Source organism: Grus americana, chromosome Z, assembly GCF_028858705.1.
Source record: "Grus americana isolate bGruAme1 chromosome Z, bGruAme1.mat, whole genome shotgun sequence".
Taxonomy (NCBI): domain Eukaryota; kingdom Metazoa; phylum Chordata; class Aves; order Gruiformes; family Gruidae; genus Grus; species Grus americana.
Window position 1 is genome coordinate 3,239,379 of NC_072891.1, and position 22,618 is coordinate 3,261,996.

Here is a 22,618-nt window from a genome sequence, read left to right on the forward strand (position 1 = left end):
TGGAAAAGAAGAGATTCTGTAATCCTATGAAAATATTTATGTGTGAGGACCATGAGGACTGTGAGCAGTGGAGCAGGCTGCCCAGGGAGGTTGTGCCATCTCCATCCTTAGAAGTTTCCAAGACTCAGCTGGATGAAGCGTTGAGAAACCTGGTGTGATCCCATAGTTACACCTGCTTGGACCGGGAGGTTGGGCCAAAGACCTCCTGAGGTACCTTTCAGCCTGAGTCATCCTGTGATCTTACACTCTGAAAAAGTATTTCTTCCTTTCTATTCAACTTTTAAAACATCTCTGTCTTTTCTATCCTCTTCATCTGGTTTCTTTGAGCCATCAGTCTGGTCCTGGTAGTGTTTTCCTGCAGTGGACTAGCTTGATCATTTTGTTGTCAAAATCAGTGCCACAAATAAATGTTGCTCTCACATTGCCAGGATAGTTTTTGAATGTGTTTCCATGTTTGTTTCTGTCCCTGATTTTGTCTGACAAAAAATATTACTGAAAATCCCACTGTCAGTGGGATTATACACATTTACTGTGCTCCCTCCCACTCTGACCACAACAATGAAATACCAGGACAGTGCCTTGGGCAAAAGCCCGAGGAGTTTTCCATTTAAAAAAAACCACTCCAAACCCACAAAAAAAAATCCCCCAAAACAAAACCAAAAAAGACCAAAACCCAACCCAACCCATTCTCTCCCCCCCTGCCCCCCCAAAAAAAACCCCAAACCAAACAAGCATAAAAAACCCAACACCAAACAACTCCTTTTTAAGGTCTCACTCTGAGTTTGTTGTTGGCTTGAGGTTTGCTGTTCCGAGGCTGATCACTGATTGAGTCAGACAGTTGTTGTAAAATTGAATCCAACACTGGGTGGATTGCTGTTTTTCCCACATTTCTCATACGTTTTCCTCCTTCTCACACTCTTCTTTTCTAGCTTGCACTTAGTTTCCCAGGTTTCAGATAGTCATAATACTGTGGTATTGTGTTCTTATATAATACCATAAAGCTTATTTTATTTTATTTTTTGTATTGCGGTCATGTTTGCAGCTTCAGTTACACTGGACTGTCTTCAAATACACAGTAGAAATATGGTTCCATCTCAGAAATTGTATCGCTTATGTCCAGAGGAGTTGAAATAGGTGTTTCCAGCAACAGGCCAGGAGTGGAGCTAAATACAAATGCAAAGTTTTCCTTCCTTAAGATATTCCCTTTCTATACTCTTTTGGAATGTATTTCTTGACGTGAATTAATGGTTTACTGGCATTATTTCCAGCTTCATTTGGCAACTTTATAGCCTTTTGATTCAGGAATGTGGTATGTAATTTGCTTTATTTAAGTCTTCAAGGTGTCTGTCACCAGATATGTCTACTACTCAGATTCAAGTTACAGATATCAAAAATGTCTTCAGAGGCTTCCAGGTAACGAAGCTAGCCTGTTTTTCAGCATCTGTGTGCGAGTAACAGAAGTAGACCCCATCTGGAAATGTTATGTGTGACGGTTTAAAGGTGTTGACTTTTTTTCCCTGTAGTTTTTCAGACAGAATAATTTTTTTGGAGTGTCTTTATATGTTTGTGATACAGCTGTGGTGTCAGAAGCTTTGATGGGAATGCAGGTCTCCAGCTGAGGTTCAAGCTTTTGGGAGAAGGTGGTGGTCTCCATATTTCGAAGTTTGAAAGAGAGTTAGGCAATCTAATGACATAATGGGGCTCCTGCCCTAATAAAAGTATGTTTTCGGATGTTACACTAGGAACTCCTGAGATCTAGTGATAAAAAAGAGCATAAATAGTTTAAAATAAAATAAATGCTATTTTTGCAGTGAATCGAGGAATATGCATGTTTATTATATTAAATCTATGCAGTTTAGTATTTGTAATCTTTTTCAGTGCAGTGATGTTTGGGACGTTGTGCAAAGTGTTGGAGCTGGGATTAATCGCAGGAAGCAAAGTGGAAAAGACTTTCAAAGAAAGGAAAGAAAAATCTCTGTATATAACTTGGCTAGGCAACAAAGGAGACATGACTGTGCCTTTTATTTAAAGGCTGTAAACACTGAACTGGGGAAGAAATGTTTTATGGTATTACATAGAACCACTTATAGGAATAAGTAGATGAACAAAGTAATGCTTAGACTGAATATTAAGGGAAAAGAAAATCTTAACATTGAGGGTTATTAGATTATGGAACACTCTTCCCAAAGGATGTGGTTCAAGCTCCATTACTAGTCCCTTAAAATTAGACTGGATAGAATAACAAAATGTACTGGAGGGAACACTGTTGCATGGGTAGGGGATGAACGCAGTTACCTAATACGTCTTCGCATTTCACTCGCTTCCATGATTCATTTCCTGAAACACTGCTTCCAGAATGTGTTAATGACATCACAGCCCCAGCCTCCTCAGACACGTTGGTGCTTCTCGGTGCCGCAGCTTTCAGAGAGTTTATTTGGAGATTTGCTGCGCTTTTTTCCAGTGGCTCGTATAGCTCAGCCGTTCCCTGCAGCTTTCCCGGTCTGCCACGGCATTGCCAGGAGCAATAGGGACGGGCAAAAATCAGGTGCCTGGGATGAATTTTAAAAATACAGTTATGCACATATGAACCGGGCTGTTCCTGGAGAGACTGTGATCAGGAGTGGGGCAGGCAGCAGATTTTGTGTTGTAGAGCTTGGCTTCACAGAAATGACTACCTTCTGCTTTTCTTGGCAAGTAGGATGAAATGCTTGTCTTTGTTAGAATAGTATTATTAGGTGTGAAAAATCTCAAAAAATAAGTCGTACTCTGTCATATATGTAAATGAGCCAAGTTTTAGTGGTTCTGTTGCGCTAATTTGATGAGAAGAAAATAACTTGTTTTTAATACACGTCTTCTACAACGTTTTTTAAAAACATTTAAAGAAGTCACCTAAACCGTGCTCTTAATCTTTCTATAGCATTGCAGTCACTTTTCTGTAGTATTTAGGAATTAAATACTGACAATAAAGTATGCTAACAATAAAGCACTTGAAATAAAGCCTGTGGCAAACAACTGTGTAAACTGATGAGACACGTGTGGCTTTGACCTTGCACAGCGCTTTGCACCAATGACTAAGTGGTGGCTTGACAAGATTTTAAACCTAAATGTGCTGTTTCAACTAATCACGCATTTACTCTGATATATACATCCTTTAGCGTTCCTCTATTCCAAACAGTAAATAGGGTCAAGATGGACTGGTACATAGCTGTTGTCTCAAAATGCTTACAGCACTGCACACAAACTTTTAAATTTAGTATCTCCCACTTGTGAATTCTTGCTGCAACCTGCTGATGACTTAGAAACCAGCTAGCCTACCAGTATTTAAAATATGAATTTATTTTGCTAGACTGTGTGTTGCCCAGCAACTATTAATTTATAGTTGTTTTTAAAACGTCTTTCCTTCTATAGCTCAAGCTGGCTTGGGTTGATTCTGTTAGTCTAATGACAGACAGTGGAGAGCATGAAAAGTATTGATGACAATTAAAAATTGTTACTTTTGTCATGTGTATTACCACATCAGATATAATGTTGCAAAAATCTATCACTTAGAAGAATTTGTGTTAGCTGAAAAGGTTACTGGAAGACTTGGGGCAGCCATTTCTGAGTTTTATAATGTCCCAACCTAAAAAATTCTACTTCGTAATCAGATCCACATCAGTATACATCAGTGTGTTTATGCTCCTTGTGAGTTTAATGTCCCTTGCGGATGGAATACTTAACATGCAAGTTCATTGACCACATAAAAAATTATTCCGTATTTCCTACTTTCTTGCTGTAATGAGTCTTCCAAAAACTTGCAATGAGACTTTCCTAAAATTTATGTATGTGCTGTTTTTATAGTCTTTTAAGGAAGCATACCCAGTGCTCCTTACAATTAGCAGTTGTAAGTTGCTTAAATAAAGACCTGAGATGTTAAAAGACATGCTTATAAAGTATAAAATGACTTTGCCTTGAGACATTGTGAGCTGCATCTTGATACAGCAGTTGCCTTGCTGGTCCAGCCTCTCCCGTTTGTGATTCCATGGACCACTTTTCCCTCTCCCATTCATCATCACATAACATCCCCCTGGCAACTTGAGAAATTGCTTACATGGAAAAGTAATAGTAGGAAAGTATTTATGTATTTTTAGCTTTCTTCTAACACAATGTAGCAGCTGGAAACAAGGACAAGAGCCAGCACAACATGAACTGCCAGCTCTCCATGGGCCACCAGAAAATGTTCATCAGACCACAATGTGAGAACCGTTGAATTGACTTAAGAAATGTGACACACATAATAAGCATTAAATAAAAAATAAAAAAAACCCAACCCAACCCTCTAGTTCCCAAGGCTCCTGCTTGAATGTAATAAAAATGAAACAGTAATTGTAACGTTTTTGAATAATATGGTATTCACTGGTTTTGGTGGAGGAAGTACATGATGGTATCAATTAGATTCAATGAAAATCACTTTTGCTTTAAGTTCTTTGTAACCTATGTTTACTGCTGCCTTAGATGTTATTGCAGCACTGAACAAGCTTCTGTATGCTGAAAGTTTCATGAACAGGAAAGCAGGGTGTGTAGGTAGGACTTGATTTGAACATATTACTGAAATGTAGGTTAGAACTGTTCCGTTTGGTGGGGGTTTTGTGGCTGGGCTTTCTCTCTAGTATTTAACGCTTTTTTACCAACATTCTCTAGTCTTGTCTACTTGTGTTCTTTCCTTTTTTTTTTTTTTCCCCCCAACAAAGGAGCAGGATTGTCATTATGGAAATGTTGAAATGGTAGGAAGAGATCAAGAAGATCTTTTGAAGATCTTCACATCTACCAAAACTCTTACTACTTCCTTTTCAGTCTCAAAAGCAGCCCGTGGCTGGACCTCAATCTGGTCCACTCTGCAAAATAGTTTCAAAAGCATTAAAACTCATTGACAGGATGCTAATGATGTGTGATAGGACTTGGGTAGTGTTTATGGGGGCATGAGGAAAGCTCTGTTACCAAGCTCCAGTGATGAGAGAAATAAGCAAATTGAAATTTAATGCCTATGTTTAAATTTTATGAAGGATAGGCCGCTCAAAGGAAAACTCGATGAAGGTCAGTTATTAATACGATTGCATTTTGCAACTGCTATTAAATAAAAAATAAAAAAAATTTCTCCTTTTCCAAGAAAGATATTTTGAAATAAGTAACACCAATTTCCTCCGTGTTAATTTAATGCTCTTTCAAGGGAGAGAGCTCAGAGGGTTTATCTTCCAAGCCTTTTCTCTGGAGGCGGGGAAGTGAATAACGCGTGTTTTGTAGAAGTATTACAACCAGTTTAATAAATATCCCAAGAAAACTCACAAATCAATTATAGCTCACAGTTTGTTAATAAAACTTGAAATAATGGTATGCAGTGCTAGAAGTTCAGTTGGCTATAAATTTCAATGCTTTATAATGAATAAAATTTTTAAAGTACCCTTCACACTCTTACCTGTCTTTTGGATTTAAAATGTCTTTAAAATCAAGCTCTTAAAATTTTGCTTAGTTACATGAAAGTAAATAAATGCATTTAAACTGTTCTCTGAGTAGATACAAACATGAACCTTATTTGTATCTTCCTCTTGTGTAAGAGAGAGCAGAGCATTAGGCTGAGACTTCTGCAGAATTGTCTTTACGTTAAATAACAATCTGGTGAAAGAAAGTTCTTTTTTGATGAATGTGTCATAACTTCATTTTGCCATTAAGTGTTGTTCCACAGGCTGTCAAACTAGATTAAAATCTTGGGTTTGTTTTCATGGCTATGAACAGTGTTTCTAGCCATCTTACAAAGACCTCAGATTTTCTATTGCAAGAAAAACCAAACCCATGCCTTCCTCTTAAGGAAGACCTTGCTATGCCTTACATGGAATTGTATGAATGGGGGGGGTGTGGAAAAAGCTGTGATGGGTATTTTTTGTGGAAGAGAGGGCCAAAATGGACCTGCTCATTCTCTTTTAAAGGTAAAAGCAGCCTGGTCCTTCTCAAAGTATCTGTGTATTTGCCAGTAATAATTGGGAAAACTTTAATGTTTCTCCAATTGACAAAAATTCTAGTAGCGTGGTTCCATTGAGTCAAGAAATAGTTATATTAAAGAACTGCAATTAAAAATAGATTACAAGTATTTCGCAGGTAACAGTAAATTCTATAGATGGAATAAGTGATCCGAATACATATACGTTGAAGAGACTGGTTTAGGGTTAAATATTATTCATTTCATTACTTATAATTACCACCAAAATGGTAGTATTTGGTAACGTACAGGTTTTTTGGAGTATATAGAGCTTCAGAAGCACTTTGGGTCATGATGCTATTGCAGGCAATCCACCCCCTTCATCCTTTTCACAGTTTGGTAGTTCAGTTTTGAGAATTGTAGCTCATCTTTGCTACTGCCCAGAGATACAGAAAGCTTTAAGAAAACTTCTGTAATTTATATTTCCCTTGGGATATACACTAAAATGATGAGAGAATAGGAGTAAATGAAATTTAAAGTAAAATTTAAATGTGAAATCCAAACACTATATGTTAAAGTGTCCAGGCAAATTTTATTCCATGCTTTTGACAATGCCAGGCAGCACTAGTGCAGTTACAGCTACCTATGCCTATGCTAGTAGCTTAAATAGGAATTTTAAACATTGGATTGTCTTCCTTTTATTCTGTTTTTTCTGTGATGTTCCGATGAAGCAGAATCTGAAATGTGATTCTGGGCCATTTTCCCGTATCGCTGTATATTCGTCCTATGTTTAGTTTTCTGTTAACTATAACTGTAGACCTGAAAAGAAGCTGGTGAGGAGACCTTCTAAGGGGTTGCAGCATGACTTCGGTTTTGTTTCATTTGCTAAAAAACTTAAATATAGCTTAATAAATTTGAAATTTACATAAATCTAAAACCAGGGGTAGCAAAGTGATATTTCAAATATTGTGAACATATAGAATGCAACTAGAAACACTGACTACTTATCGCTGTCCTCCTAAGCTCTTTATTTAGCACTTCAATTTGCTGATAATCTTCAGAAACAATATTTTCCTTTAAAAACGTCTCTTAACTTGAGTAGGTTGGGAGCACCAACTGATACTTAGCACCTAATTTGACGTTGCATTTTACAACTGAAAGGAATATTAGGAACCCATGAGCGTGGGATTACTTTTCTGGAGGAATACACTTACCAAGAAGAGACACAACTTCAGGCGGTTACTTGGTTCATGTATCAATGTGCAGATTTCTCTTGGACATAATTACCTCATTCTCCCTGGTGGAAGATTCAACTTACTTGCCAGTATTTTGGCCATATCCTTCTTTTCCTAACTATCGAGGAAAGGTGTAGTAATGGCAGATGCCAGACACAGAAGGGTGGGGTGGTGGAAAATTAAAAACGCTTGTTTAGCTGAGAACTACGCTAATCTTTAGGAGAGGAAATGTACCAAATTCGAATTCATTTAACAAATGATGATAAATATATGGTTACTTCAGTTTGGTTGTTTTTTTTTTTAAAAAATAGTTTCTTTGCATGTTACCTGTCTGGGTAACTCATGTGAGTTTAGTAGCTAACTTCATGGTCAGCGTTTTTATTCAGCTTCGTTCTGATTTAAGAACAGTGGATCAAAAACACGGTGATAAAGGATTATTAATGTAGCATGAAAATTTTGCTAAGAAGGCTGTAATTATAGTGCTTTTTATTATAAGAACTCCTTCAAGCTGCTTAACACTGAATGGCATTAGTTCCCTTGCCCTTGACATGGCAGTAATTGCCCTGCAATTGTGTTGATGAAGAAAGTGTTGGTTTATTACAAAATCTGACTATACAATTACATTTGAAGAAAAATACTCTTTGCCTGGCTTGAAATTTTGTAGGGCTAAGAGTACTTTAAATTCTTTTAATTGGTTATACTATACTTATGTTTTGCATTCAAATGGCTTACAGGTTTTTATCCTGTGCACCTTGAATCTGGCAGACTAGAAGATTGAAAACTAAACTTTCTTAATTTTTTTAATGTTGTAAGGACTATATATGAAAATGACTCTGCATTTCAGGCTCAAACAGTATGATAATGAGAGTTTTTATGAGCAACCTTCAGGTGCAGCCTTAATACTGGAGCTGTACGCGCACCATATATATGCATCTACATAAAGGGGAGGGTATTCTAACATGCATTCTTACTATAGTTAGTGAGTAAAGACCTGAGAGTTGGTGTGGAATGATGGGCTATTTACATTTTTGTACCTAAGAAATTTTTGCAGGTTTAAAATAAATGAAGTTTTTGTGCTTTGTTACATGTGTATTTTTGAGGCAGATGAGACAACAAAGACTTGCTTACCCAAAAGGAATCAATCAGTCTGTTATTTTGACAGTATCAATAGTGATTTGTCACTTCAAACTTTTATTTCTTTTTAACTAGATTTTTAACTTCAAATTATTGCAAACAGTTTGTACTTCCATGCCTTTACATCTTATATGCAATCTCTTAAAAAGGAATTTCAGAACAGTGTAAGTACTTCCAACTGGAGAGCTTTTTCAAGTTGTTTCGTCTTCTGTAGGAAAGTAAAAATATAAGGCTGAGTTTAATGATAACTTTAAATTTAAATTGCTGCTTTTTTCCCAAGAAGCTTATTAGCTGCTATTATGTTGTCTACCCACAATAATGAGCAATGATGATGATCTCTACAGGATTCTCAATCTGGAGGTTCTCGTTTAAGCTGGTTTTTTTTCTGTGTTCTGCCTGAAGAAACTCTGTGCTTTAAAATGTGAACACCCGCAATATTTTTTTGCCTTTTCTCTCTAGCTGGCCTGTGGACAGTCTTCACACTGGGCGGAGTGGGGAGTAAACCAACGCCGCAGCTGGAGCAGTGCTCCCCTCTAGCTAACCAGAGTCTACTGCTTCTGCTGGTCTTGGCTAATCTGACCGATGCTCCAGATACACCGAATCCCTACAGGCAAGCTATAATGTCCTTCAAGAACACACAAGGTTTGCATTTGTTCTTATTTCTAAGCATGAACTGATGACAATGGAGTGTTAAGTTGCTGCGACTGCTTAGAGGTTCTCTTTCCAAAATTTATTTTCCCTCCAGCCAGCCTGTGGAAGAGCAATAATAGTACATTTTCTTCTGGGAGTTTTGAGGTGGAGTTCCTCAGCTGCTGGAACTTAATGGAGGGGGCAGAAGGAGAAGGATGCTCTCTCCTTCAGACGTGAGAACTTTTAGAAAGTTTCATAGTTTCAGAAAATACACATAAAACTGACCTATAAGTAGGTCAGTTGTCCAAGAGTCTGCTGGAGTCCCCTAAAACTTTGGGGAAATTCTGTTTAGCTGGAGTCATGTTCCTTAAAGCTAAGAGAAGCAATTGAATTGCTAACTGGATTTATTTTCCAACTCTATTCTTATATCGCAAACGTGAGCAGAAATTGGTTAATGTAAACACTTTTATGAGACTTGTACGTACGGAAGGTTTCAGAGATATTTCAGTGCTTGCCTGGTTTTTGAGAAGGCTGGTTCCAGTCTGTAGATCGGGTACCTGCGGACGTGATGCTGTATTGACTCACTGCCCTGCTGCAGAGCGTCTTGCTTGGGACGTAGTAATGCCCTAGCACAGCTTGAAAACTGTCGTACGTGTATCATAAAATTTTTAAAAAAACCTATTCTATGTCAAAATTAGCATGAAAAGCCATATTTTCTCTAGATGTGTACGTTTATAGAATGACTTACTGTTTCACGTAAACTTGTTTCCACTGGCGATATTCATATAACTGAGCTTAAATTTGATTCCTATGAACATTCTGAGGGGCTGGTAAAAGGAAAACGATACGACAAAGAAAGGCTGTTTATGGTCATAATCATCTATAGTATGTGACTATAATATGAAAATTGGCTTTTTTGTTGAAAATTTAATTGGACAGAACTAACCAAATTCAGGATAGTTTTCTTTATTCTACATGGTTGAGCACAGCTTAATTTTTCTATTAGTTTAACGTGTGGAATAATGCAGGATATGCTGCTGTTGCTGATAAGTTTCTTTAATACTGTTCAGATTTTTTTTTACGTTTTTAAAATATCCTTTAATAAAACAGATAGTGAAGTACTATACATATAAGTGGCATGGTTTAAACATGCACTAAATGAAGCTTGAAAGTCAGTGGACACTCTTCAGCTAATGAACTGTGGCATCAGGTTGCTGCTTAATAGAACGTGTTGAATTGATCTGATTTTGCTGTCTACATCCAAATTTTCCCTAGTAAAGAGAAATACTCACCTGAAGCAGGATGGTTTTAAACAAGCTCTCCATGACCAGCAGTGTGCCCTCGTGGCCAAGAAGGCCAATGATGTCCTGGGGTGCATTAAGAAGAGCATGGCCAGCAGGTCGAGGGAGGTTCTCCTCCCCCTCTGCTCTGCTCTGGTGAGGCCACACCTGGAGTTCTGTGTCCAGTTCTGGGCTCCCCAGTTCAAGACAGTCGGGGAGCTACTGGGGAGAGTCCAGTGGAGGGCTGTGAGGATGATGAGGGGACTGGAGCATCTCTTGGTTGAGGAAAGGCTGAGAGAGCTGGGGCTGGTTAGCCTGGAGAAGAGAAGACTGAGAGGGGATCTCATCAACGCTTATCAATATCTAAAGGGTGGGTGTCTAGAGGAAGGGGCCAGGCTCTTCTGAGCGGTGCCCAGTGACAGGACAAGGGGCAATGGGCACAAACTGGAACACAGAAATTCCATCTGAACATGAGGAAAAACTTCTTCACTCTATGGGTGACCGAGCCCTGGGACAGGCTGCCCAGAGAGGCTGTGGAGTCTCCTTCTCTGGAGAGATTCAAAACCCACCTGGACGTGATCCTGTGCCACCTGCTCTGGGTGATCCTGCTTTAGCCAGGGGGGTTGGACTAGATGATCTCCAGAGGTCCCTTCCAACCCCTACCAGTCTGGGATTCTGTGATTCCATTGCCCATGGGCTGTGTCTCGCCTCTGTGCGTGCGCTCCTGCAGAAAGGAGAAGCATTTGCTCCAATGCCTCCTGCTGAGTCCGGCTCAATGGCTGGAGCCATCGCCCCTCACCGAGGCCAAGACAAGCAGCAGCTCCCCGGCACGCCGTCTCTGCTGGTCCCCCAGAAACCCAGTGGGAGCCAGGGCTCCTGTGGGGCTCTTGCAGGTCTTCCAAGCACTTACTCCATCCAAAGGGGGTGGAAACATTGTTCAAAATAAGTGACAACTACCACATTGTTCCACGCTGAAAGCTGTTTAGAAACTTTGCTAAGAATACAGGCTAAAATAAAGGGGAAAGCGAGACACCCGCATCTCAGTGGGTGCAATGAGTGTTTGTGTGATCAGTCCCTACCAGTATAGAGATTTCTCCAGAATAGTGGAAAAGTTTGGTAGGAAACCATGAAAGAACTCATTTAAAAGTCAAATTTGTGCTGGCTCATGGTTGCTCTCCATGGGCATGCGCACGGTGACACTGTTCTCACTGTTTTCAGTGGTGATGCAGTCTGTAATACCTGAGAAATCTTTCAGGATTTGAGGAAAAAGAAAGATTTGGATGAAGTGTAATAGTTGCTGCCTAGCATGCTGACTGTCATAATACCACTTGCTTGTAAAAATGCAGGTTGTTTAAATTTGCATTATTTCTCTTTTTCCTTTATTCTTCTGAGTCTGTTCTTCTTCTCTTTAAAAATCCCTTCTGTCCAGAAATCACTGTCCAGGATTAGCAGTATTATCACATGTTTTTTATACAGCAGAGCTTTCCTAAGTTAATGCATTTTTAATAAACGATAAACAATTCAGAAATCTGTAGTCTGTTATTGTGGGAACAAAGGAATTTTAGTTAAATTCTTCAACTTTGGACATCTTGTTTGTAGTAACATGGAAATTTTTGAAGTTCAGACCTTTAGTATACTTGAGTATCCAAACTGCTATTGCTCCCAGAATATCCTGTTGCCATGAAATTGCTGTAATTTTTCCATATGCATCGTGTGTTTGTGTGCTCAGAAAAGATAGCCTTTGTATTCAGTTGCCAGGATGCTGAAATAAATCAGCTCAAAAAGGCAGACTCATCCTACTTCATGTATCATCACAAAAGATGCATGTTTTGGTTCAATGCTTTTGAACAGAGCCAGACAGGAAAATGTTTTATACAAATTTTTGTGGAGCTTGTTGAGAAATATACCTGCTCTGCACTGGAACAAAACCTTATACTCTCAAAGGTCGTTGTTTGCTGAGGCTTTTTTTGAGAAGAAAGCAAAGGCAAAATCTCTTGAGATGGGGAGATCTGGAGGCTGAATAAGGACATGAACCTGGCTTTCTGACTTGAGTATGAGTGCGTTGACTGTCACACTTGCTTTTTCTATTTCCACTGGAAATTCCTAGATGTTAGAGATCTGTGCTGATGGACTTTTTTGTTGAAACTGGTAAAGCTTCTTGTGAAAAGGTTTTGTGAACAGAAATCTGTTTTATTCTCACTTCCAGCTCTGGCACAAATTGTATCGTGAACATGTACAAACTGCTGTTACTTTGAGGGATGTCAGTGGTGTTTTAAATCACTTTAACCCACTAAAATCCCCACGGCATCTTTTAAGTCCTGACAACACATATGTTTCACTGAAAATATACTGATAGTTTTGACCTAGGGGCATCTGCCCTTTGTGCCAAGAAATGGATAAGAGAGAACTGCAGCCCAATGCCAGTGAACTAAACCTGGAAGTTTTGGTTGCATGTGAATCCGTACATTGGTTCCAGAGAAGACGTTGTAGCTGCCCTCCTTTGCAGCAGCTTGTGTCCACATAAAATATTTCACTGAGAGATTTTATAAAGTCAATAAGTAGCTGGATGGCAAATGTATTTGTTAAAGATTTTTTATTATTATTTCTTTATTTCAGATAACACTGCTTTTTCATCATCAAATCCACATGCCTTCCAGATTAATTTTAACAGTTTATACACAGCTTTGTGTGAGCAGCAGAAATCTGATCAAGCGACTCTTCTTTTATACATGCTTCTGCATCAAAATGGCAACGTACGGACGTACGTCTTGGCACGAACGGACATAGAAAATCTCGTAAGTACTGCTCTGCTTGCCTTATACTCATCACAAGGGGCTGGTCCTGGAAGATCAGCTGTCACCAGCTGCCGGTGTCCCCTGCTTTGCCGGGGAGAGGGGATCAGTAGGTTCTGGCTCACTTATTCACCAGTTCTAATTCACTTATTCATTTTTATTATGTCATCTCAGGAGTATGATGCTAAACTTGTCACTGTGGTAAAAGATAGTACTGATAATGCTGTCTTTGATTCCTTCTCAGTGACACGCTTAGTCTGATCCAGGTCAAACCTTCTGACCTCTGGGCATGGTGTAAAGAAACTGGTAGCAGATACCATTCTATTCATTATTTTATTTTTCTTTTTTAGATATTCAGGCCAAAAAGTTACATGAGCTTACTGTGTGCATACAGGGAATAGTTAAAATGAGCTGTGACTTGACTAATATTTCAAATGTCTTACAAGGTTGACCTGAGGCTGAAACTCCTCAAGAAGCAGCAGGCAGATTGTATAGAAATGGAATTGTAGTGACTTTTTAGCTGCTCTAAATAGGATTGTGGTTAATGGCCAATATAACAGACCTGCTACGATTTTTGTAGGTTATAAATTAGCTTATGCTCCCCACTACGTTTAGTAATGTCACAAACCACTTTAACAAATCCTACTTATTAAAAAGCATTCCTTTAATAAGATAATGGCTGTCTAGGGGAACTGGTAACAGAACAGAGAACCCTTTCCATTTTAATATTTGAAATCTTGCCAGATAAGTAGATCCCTTGCCTGTTTGATGGCAGATATGGAATGAGTTTGGTCTCAGTCCAAGTTCTAGCAGATGTATTGCTAAAATCAGAGTTGATAGACACCACTGTTGGCAAACTCGAGTGAGATGGTTGATACTGAATTGATTCAAGACTGAACTCCTGCGTAGTCCTCTGTAGATTATCTAGGTGAGGGCTGAGTCATTTTGCATTAATTCTGTGAACAATTGTCATATTTAATTTTCTGGGTTGTATGCTATATGACATGTTTCACAGCTGCTAACCATATCAATTTGCTTTTCTCTTTAGAGAAATAAAGGTTAGGTGTGTGCATTGTTTTATAATTAAGATGTCTGATACACTATAAAACTTCCAGAAAAAGCGTGAGGTGCGTGTGTCAAAACAAATCCAGATGCAGGTACTCAGATGCTCTGTGATGTCGGATATTTTCATATATTATCACCTATCTTTCCTCCTCAAAAGAAAAAAAATTGGAAAAAATCACAGAAATATAATGGCAACATTAAACACTGTGTGGGAAGAGCTGAGAAAATTCAGAAAAGCGTCACTGAAAAGTCAACAGCACATTTGATTTGTTTTTTTTTAATACCAAAATTTGAAACTGTCTGCTCTTATTTTAACTTGTCATGCATACTGTTGTTTTTTGTGATCACTTTGACATGTTATCTGACATCTTTGTCCGATCCTCTTGTTTTTAGTGGGCTGATAGGTTAGGATGAGCAGCGGCCAACTGAGAAGAGCAATTTTAATTGCTTAGTAACGCAGGCCGAGCCAGACACAAAAAGGCATGGGGATGTGGGAGGGTTACAGGACAAAGAAATCATGACCTCCCAATTACAGCCCTGTGGTGAATAAGGCTAATTTTGCCTTGGGCTTGTAAATGAAGCGAAGGGGCAGAAATAATGGAGCTGGTTATTTCCTTCCCTATATGGCAAGATGCTGCATGCTATTCTGGTGGTGTACTACCATAATTCATAAAATATTTACAGACTGTTGAAAAATGGAGACAATATAGAGAAACTTTTTTTTTTCCTTTAAAATTAACAACAAAACTGTGAGAGGCTTAGAAAGCCAACTTAGCTCACTTGGTCAGAAAAGAGCTTGAGAAGCATCAGGATGTGTCTGTGCCTTCACGAGGGGAAAGCCTGGAACAGAAAGGACTCTCCGCTTGCAGAGAGGTGTGATAAGAACAAAAGCCTGGAGGTTGAATCCCACAACTTAGAGATGTGGGAGCAAAACAGTTGAGGTAATTAATTCAGAGGAAAAAATGCTGGCAAAAAAGTGCTCTCCAGGGATATCTTTGAATGAGGGTGGATGACTTTTTGGAGGGTTATGGCATAAGTTAGTGGCCTCTTCATACAGTTGGGTGAAGTATTAAGAGTCTGTGCTGTATGAGAGATCAGGTCAGTAGTCAGTTTAGCTCTCACCTTAAACTTTTCGGGGATTTGCGGGTTGTTCCTGTTTCACTGCACTCAGTCCATCACATTTGTTTTGTTTTCCCCTCTTTTAATTCTTCTCGGGTTTGGTGCCCAGGAAGCATCACTAGCAGATGTTCTGTGACATTTCCTAGGGGGGTTTTGAAATCTGTCTTTGCTCTTTTGTAACTTCAGTTTAATTTGTAAATTGATTCAGTGTGGTTTTGTTAACTGTGGTAATAGATAATGTCTCGGCTTGCTTCCTCATTTGTGTATGAATCTACCTCTGTCATTATATGTAAATACCTTCATCTTCTGTTGTGCTTTATAATGCTTTATCATTAGGAAGACAATGTGTCTTTTGTGCTCTTATAGTAAGACTGCTTGGTAGAATGAATAGGATGTTTGTGTGTCTTCCATAGTGTATAGCTTGTATTCTTCTCACCTTGTATTCTTTTATAAAATGATTAGCTTAAATATCTGATGCTGTTAGGGATGTTCACATCTGGCTATCTTATTGGAAGTACTTGCAAGGATTCTCCAGGAAGCGGTGGGACTGGGGAAATAGGAGACAGTTAGCAAACGTTTTCGTAACCATTGTGTTGTGGTCTGTGGATGGGAGAACGTTGAGCCTTCTTCTGTTTGTAAGAGCAGTTAAGACCCATACTGCAGGTAAAAATGCCAGTGAGATATCTGCTTATAAGAAATAAGCTATTTCTGTTGAATGTGTTTGCTTTGCTGAGCTCACTGCTATATGCTGTAGATTTTGTTGCTACTCAACATGACTGGATTGAAATAACGTATATGATGATGTATTTATATGAACTGATGGTACAGCAACATTTTTTCCTGTGGTATAAATTTGGCTTAAGCAGGTTACTTGTGTTGCTACGCGGTCTTGTATTTTGTTGTACACTAAAGACAAGCTATTTAAAACTCTTTGCTGGGGAAACTGTTCCTGACCTGGGACTGAATATAGCACCTGCAATTTTCAGTGTCTTTTTTTACCTGCCCCTTGTTTTGGGGATTAAAAGTAACTTTTTAATGGTGGCTGTGTCTTGCCATTTAAAAGCTGGTCCTGATGGAGGAGTGTTAGTAGCAGTCCAGTAATGATAGTTTAATGACTGTGAATAAAAGACACAGTAATACAAAAAGAAGTGGTTCTTGTCTTCTCAGTACATGGCTGGACAATGCCATTGCCTAAGAAGATAGATATAAAAGTTTTAATGTATGTGTAGAACATAAAAGTGTAGAAATGCATTGTGGTTACAATTCTAGATAAATTTTAAAATAATTAACAATTTAAATTAATCTTCTATCCTAACTGTCTTTTATTTTAAGTGGTGGCTTGTCAAATAGTTTTCATTCTGAGAACAGTAATGCTTGTCCTACAGTTATGTGTACCTCAGCAATCAGCATCCAAAGGAAAAAGTGTTTGAAGGAGGGAGATTTATGGAAACTGTATGAATTGATTCAGTTTTCATCTGGAAATGGCAAGTAGAGTTAAGTTGCCATTTGCCTACTCGAGTTCGGCCTACTATGTAGATGAAAGTGCGGCCAGGGGAGTGGAGGTGGGGAGAAGAGGTTTCAAAAGCTTTCAAGGTGTGTTTGGGGCAGGATGACTGAATGCGGTGATCTGGAGAGCCAAATCACTCTTCGGAGTGAGAGTGATCTCAGTAGCTAGTATGAAACTTCCGTGAGAGTACTTTTACGTATTGGCTCATACGGAAATGTCTGTAATGCCTCAATGTCAGAGTCTAGGTGCCCTTTTCTAATGTGGTTTGTAGCAACAGGCTTCTGGGATTTGGAGCATTTGAGGAAAACGAATCCACTTTTTCAGCTAGGTCAGTTTTAGACCTAATATGAATGTGCATAGACAGAGGAGATATGTTCTGAAGGAGTACATGGGTATTTGGGAGCTGTCTTAAAAACTCAGAAGTTGTTCCACTGGTTACCTTCAGAAAGGCTTTTGTTGTTCTCCCTGCAAAGTCAAGTTGTAAATACAATTCTTTGGTAGTTTTATATTGCTTCCTGCTGTATCCAGGTTATGATAACGCTTGGACTTGGAAATGACATTGAGCATAAGCAATGCAAAGCTATATACAATATAAATATTGGAGGTGGAATTAGTTTGAACAGTGGACTAATGCAACGATGTTTGTCTCTCTTTCTGCCACCCAAGAAAAAGGACTAATGTTTTTTACTATATGCTGAGTAGATATTCTAGGAAAATTTGGTCTTTGCTTTCAAGACTTATGTTCACAAAACACAAAGATGTCAGCTCCAGTTTTAACTGGGGAAAGATATTTGTGAAGGATCCTTTGAAATGATAAAGGAAGGATGTTTGCAATGTGTAAATATATTTATTTTTTCCCCCTCTGCTTCTCGAGTGGTAGTGTCTTCTTGTCTTGACCCTAGCCAAAGCATCCATCAAAAATTTTTTTGTCCTGCAGCATTTAGATCAATCTCATTGGTTTTAATAGAAACTGTTGTGTGTTTTAATATGTTCCAACTGTTTTGGGACTAGTTGATGGTAAGAGAACATTCTGGTAACTTCAGAGGCTTGTGAAGCACTCTGCATCCTGGCTGCTCACCAGAATAGGCTTCACATGATTCATCCTCCTGCACTCGGCTTGTTTTGAAAAACAGCAAGGCTTTAGGTGTCTAGAAGCTTCTTGGAACGAATTTTGTGCCTCATCCACTATCTTGGAATTGAGAGTTTTCTCCAGTTCCTTTTTCCAGGGTATTTTGCTATTTAGGCCTATTTCTGCAGCCCAGGGAAGCCACGTTGTACTGAGCCAGTGGAAAGCTAATTTTCAGTTGGTAGAGAGACAACGTTTGCATCTGGATTAACTTTAGACTAGCATTCAGGTATGCTTGCTCTTGCAATGAAATCTCATTTTCATTATTATTGCAAGACTTTGGCTTAAGCTGTTCATCCTGGTGGAAATGTTGCAAGACCTTGGGCTGAACTTTCATCATAATGGCAGTTCTCTTTGGCTGCATATTATCTAGAATTGGAAAAACAGGTCGTTTCTAGTCTTAACCCGACCCAAACTGGTTCTTTTCTGGGATTATCTCCACACACCAAAATGGGATATGAGTTTCAGGTCTCGAAATGCTGCTGTGCACCTCCAGTAAGCCTGGCTATATTTGATGAGGAAAGTCCTTTCAGAGCAGGCTTGTGCTAGCACAAATGGTTAGAAACAATTGGTTTCCTGCTTGAACGTGTGAAAATCCTGTTTAGCTGTTTTATTTTCCCATAGTCTAGAGGGGAGCTAAAGCTTTCAGAGCCTATGGTAACTGGTATGGCTGGAAATCTCATTTATTAGGAATTGAAATTCCATGTCTGACCACAAGAAAGAATTTGTTTAGACTCTCTTGTGGAGACAGAATAAAACAGATGGAAGGTGTTTGAACATTGTACGTCACTATTTAGGGGTGGTTATTTCAAGAGGGAGAAATTGCTATGATATTATATCGTTAAGGGCAGGGTGATACACGGGCGGTTTAGAGTCTCCTCTTTTTATTTTCTGAGGTATTTGAAAGACTAAACTAATACACACATCTTTCTTTCCCTAAAGGTTCTGCCAATTCTTGAAATTCTGTATCACGTTGAAGAAAGGAATTCACACCATGTTTATATGGCTCTTATCATTTTGCTGATCCTTACAGAGGATGATGGCTTCAACCGATCCATTCATGAAGTGGTGAGTTGTTGTTTTGGTAAATAATTCTTCAGCTCTAAAAATAGTTCAAATATTTATGTTTATAAAGATGCATCTGTATATCTGTTTCTTCAGCAGAGGCTGTGTTCGTCCAAATTTGAGAGCATATATGTATTTCTTCTGTAAAGACTAGTAACCCAAAGTTAGAAGAGTCATTTCAGAACTTTCCTGAGTGATCGAATGTGCTCCCTCTTGTAGGGGAGATGCTACATATACCTCTTTTTCTGTCTTATTTTGGTGTTTCCTGCTGCAAATTGACATTGTAATAGCCAGGCAGGCTTCCTCAAAGATACTGAGGGTTTGCTACGGAAGTGGAGGGGCTAGAAGAGAGAAAACCAGAAAACCTCTTTATTTGTTTTGAAAAACTGCAGCTGAGAGGAGCTTTTAGTTGGACTTTTATTTTCCAGACTGAATGTTACTTCCTTACTTGGCATTTCTTTTTCTATCTTTCTGCTAGATTAATATCTATTTTATGTTGTCCATATAATAATATCCAAATTTTGACTAGCTTTGACGGGCCTTGACCATCTGTGCTGGAGAATACCTTGGGTAATTACGTTCTAGTTTCCTAGCTTCTGATGCTACATAATGCAGAAGATATCTGCACTGATTTTATCTAATTTTTTGAATGGGACATGTTAACTCTCTTTGTGACCATGCAGATGACTGAAACATTTTCCTGACGCTTTCTTCTGCCTCACCTTCACATGCCTTGAACCTATGCATACACACTGCGCGTGTACGTGTGTGGTGTGTATTTGGGGGTTCCGTGTCACTAAGTCATTTAACTTCTCTTATAAGTTGAGCTTGGTGAGGGTCAGAGTACAGCAGGCAAGGTTTCACTCCTGCCTCAATCTCTTACCCCATTGTTCTTCATTCATTTTAAAGGCTTTACACATGATCTTTCAACAAATTCCTTACTGGATAAGTAAAAGTGGAAGATTTCCCTAAAATTGTTAATGAGGATCCAGCTGTGGAATGAAAACATAAATCAAGTTTTCTTGTCCAGTTTACTCTTGCCTTTGCAGCCAACCTTGCCAATACAGTTGTAGTGTTCTCTGTGCCATGTGGATATTTACTACTTCCATTTTAATAAAAACAATCCCAAACCCCACCTTGTTCCTTTTACCCTGCACTGATTTTTCTCAGTCCTGCCTTTGCTTCTTTCCAATTTAATCTTTGATTTTACTTCAGCCTTTCACTAACTGCTTCTTTCTTTTACTCTGTGGTCGTGTTTTCCCACTCCATAGTGCCTGGTGTGAAGCATCCATTCATTAATAGTGTTGTGTGGCCAGAGTTTTGCTAGATTTGTTTCTTAGCTAGATACTGAGAGGTGGCTGTGAAGTGCCTGAGTCTGCAGGCCCTACTGCAGAAAAAGCTGTGAAAATGGAAACTTTTAACATCAAAAGCCAACAAAATGCTGCGACACTGCAGAGAATAGATGTGGAATAACCTTCATTCTTCCTGCTGTATTCTTCTATTCCTTACTATTCTTTCTCTTAGTCTTTTCTCCATTCTCTGATGGATGGGGCATGTTTCATTACGAAGAGGGAGAAAACTTGGAGGCAAAGCAGGATGCTCTTCCACCCTTGCAGTGCTTTTCTTATTGAATTTGAATGCTTTTTCTTTCCCCATGCTTTTAATCTTGGTGTCACGTGGATGGGTGAGATGCAGTGAAGGAGAAAGGAGGTCTTCCCTTGTTCAAAGCTTCAACTGTGCACTCTGAAAAGTCAGCTAAATAAATTATGATAAAGACAAGAGAGTTGATGACAGTGATACCAGCTCTAAAGTATTCTTTATAGAAAGGATTCCTTATCTTATAGAAAAAACATATTCTGTTATACTTAAAAAAAAAATAGTTACCTTCTTGACGTACTTGATCTATGGTATTCCTGAACTTTAGAGAGGGATGTGGATATCAAAATACAAATGTGAGCATAGCATCTTATCTTGTGAACTGCTGGCGAATGAATATGTGGGTAGTGAGTTCCTACAGATCCCGTGATGAGGAATCAGTGTAGTTAGCACCTCATTTTCTGGAAAAAAGATTCAAAATCATACTGATAAATCACTTTACCCCCCACCTATCTTCTTGAATTATTTAGATGGATGTTGCCAGGTATGAATAACCAAGTTACTATTCAAAAACTACAGTATAAAGTAAGAAATCAGTCTCATACTTGCTTAAATATTAACTCCACATCTCCTAAAGGCTGTGAGGGTATTATAGGGCAGAAAAGTGAGCAGAGTCAGGAAAGCTGTATAGGTATTTCTGTAAAATATGAACATCTAGCATCATTTACACAGCTGGAATGAAACCCTTACACGCTGCAAATATTTATCAAATTTTAGTAATTACAGCAGGATTACTTTCCCCCCCCCCATCACTTGGGTAAAGTAGGAAGAAAAAAAGGATTTGATGTATTTTAGGTCAACCTGTTTTGCTCTCTGCTGCTGTGTATCCTGTGTACTGTTCTTATAAGAAGCATGACCGTACAGTCCATTTATGGGATATTTTCCTTTGTGGTATTTAACCCACATTTATTTATTGATTTTTAAGATTAATTTTAGTAAGCACAGTTTTATAAATCTTGTGATTATACTGACGGGTAAAGAGCTCAGGAAACCACAGAAACTCTTTTTTGACTGCTGAAGCATTTTTTTTGTTTAAAATGAATGTGGTCTTAACTGCCTGGAAAATATGATCAAAACCATAGGTCCTGTTCCTGCAATTGGCTTAATGCAGTTTAGCTCCTTGTAACCCCGTAGAGCTCAATTTCTTTCACTAATAACAACAACAGAGTAAACGAGTAGATGCAAGAATTCCCTAAAGGGGACAAGTATTTGTGATTTTTTTTTTTCTTCTCTGATTTATGAAACTGTAAATAAAATGACATCAGATGTCAAAATAACATCATGCAGTACTTTGTGTACTGCTTTGTGTAGCAGTAACCTATAGTAATACTATAGTACTTTATGCTGTAGTAAATAGTGATAGACTGTAAATCACTATTTAACTGTGTTTACTTTTATTGCGTTAAGAAATATCCTACAAGCAAAATTGTAGGAAACTGAGACTGAGAATCTCAGTGCTCGGTAAATATAGAACTGAGTTCCTGTTCTTTGCATCTGCAATTCTTGCACCCTGAGTTGTAAGTGTCCAGGAGTCTAGTGTTAAAAAGAGTAGTTAATCAAAGCCTCTTAATTTTTATTTATTTATTTTTAAAAATTATTCTTGCAAGACCACCCCATATCTGAGCTTTTTTTCTTTTTTTCCTTTTTTAATATGATCTGCAAACCAATGAGATTGTTCAAATTGTGGCACTGATTTCAGGTAGACAATTTTGAAATTTAAGGTACTTTCATGTTTCGTGGTTCTGAAATGCAAAACCATGTGAGGCAATGGCGGTGGTTGCTGTTGTTCTTTTTTTAAATAGGCATTTCCTTACCTACCTGAAATGATTGTTTTCTTCAGTGTGGAGGAGAGTAGAGGTGACAGGGACTGGTATGTAACTTTTTAACTTCAAATTTTGGGTTTGTTGTTTTTAAGAGTAGTGGACTATTCCAAGGCATAGTTATCTCAGTGATTGTCATTTTCCAGGGTTTGTGTTTTTAAAGTTTCAGTGAGAACCATTGGCCATTTCTGGAGTGAGACTAGGGCGTTAACATGTCTTGCCCATGGTTAAACTGTCAA

The 22,618-nt window shown here is 38.6% G+C and overlaps 1 protein-coding gene across 14 annotated transcripts in view; it reads left to right on the forward strand.

Annotated features, from left to right (window-relative positions):
• DYM (dymeclin) overlaps positions 1-22,618 on the forward strand; it is a 220,222-nt gene that overhangs the window by 73,927 nt on the left and 123,677 nt on the right. For all 14 annotated transcript variants that reach the window (XR_008574614.1, XM_054809295.1, XM_054809304.1 and 11 more), the window contains 3 exons: positions 8,779-8,961; positions 12,846-13,024; positions 18,781-18,906. Coding sequence is in view for 13 of the 14 variants with exons in the window: in XM_054809295.1 (XP_054665270.1) it covers positions 8,779-8,961; positions 12,846-13,024; positions 18,781-18,906 (488 nt within the window). In the remaining variant the exon portion in view is untranslated. The remainder of the gene's footprint in view (positions 1-8,778; positions 8,962-12,845; positions 13,025-18,780; positions 18,907-22,618) is intronic.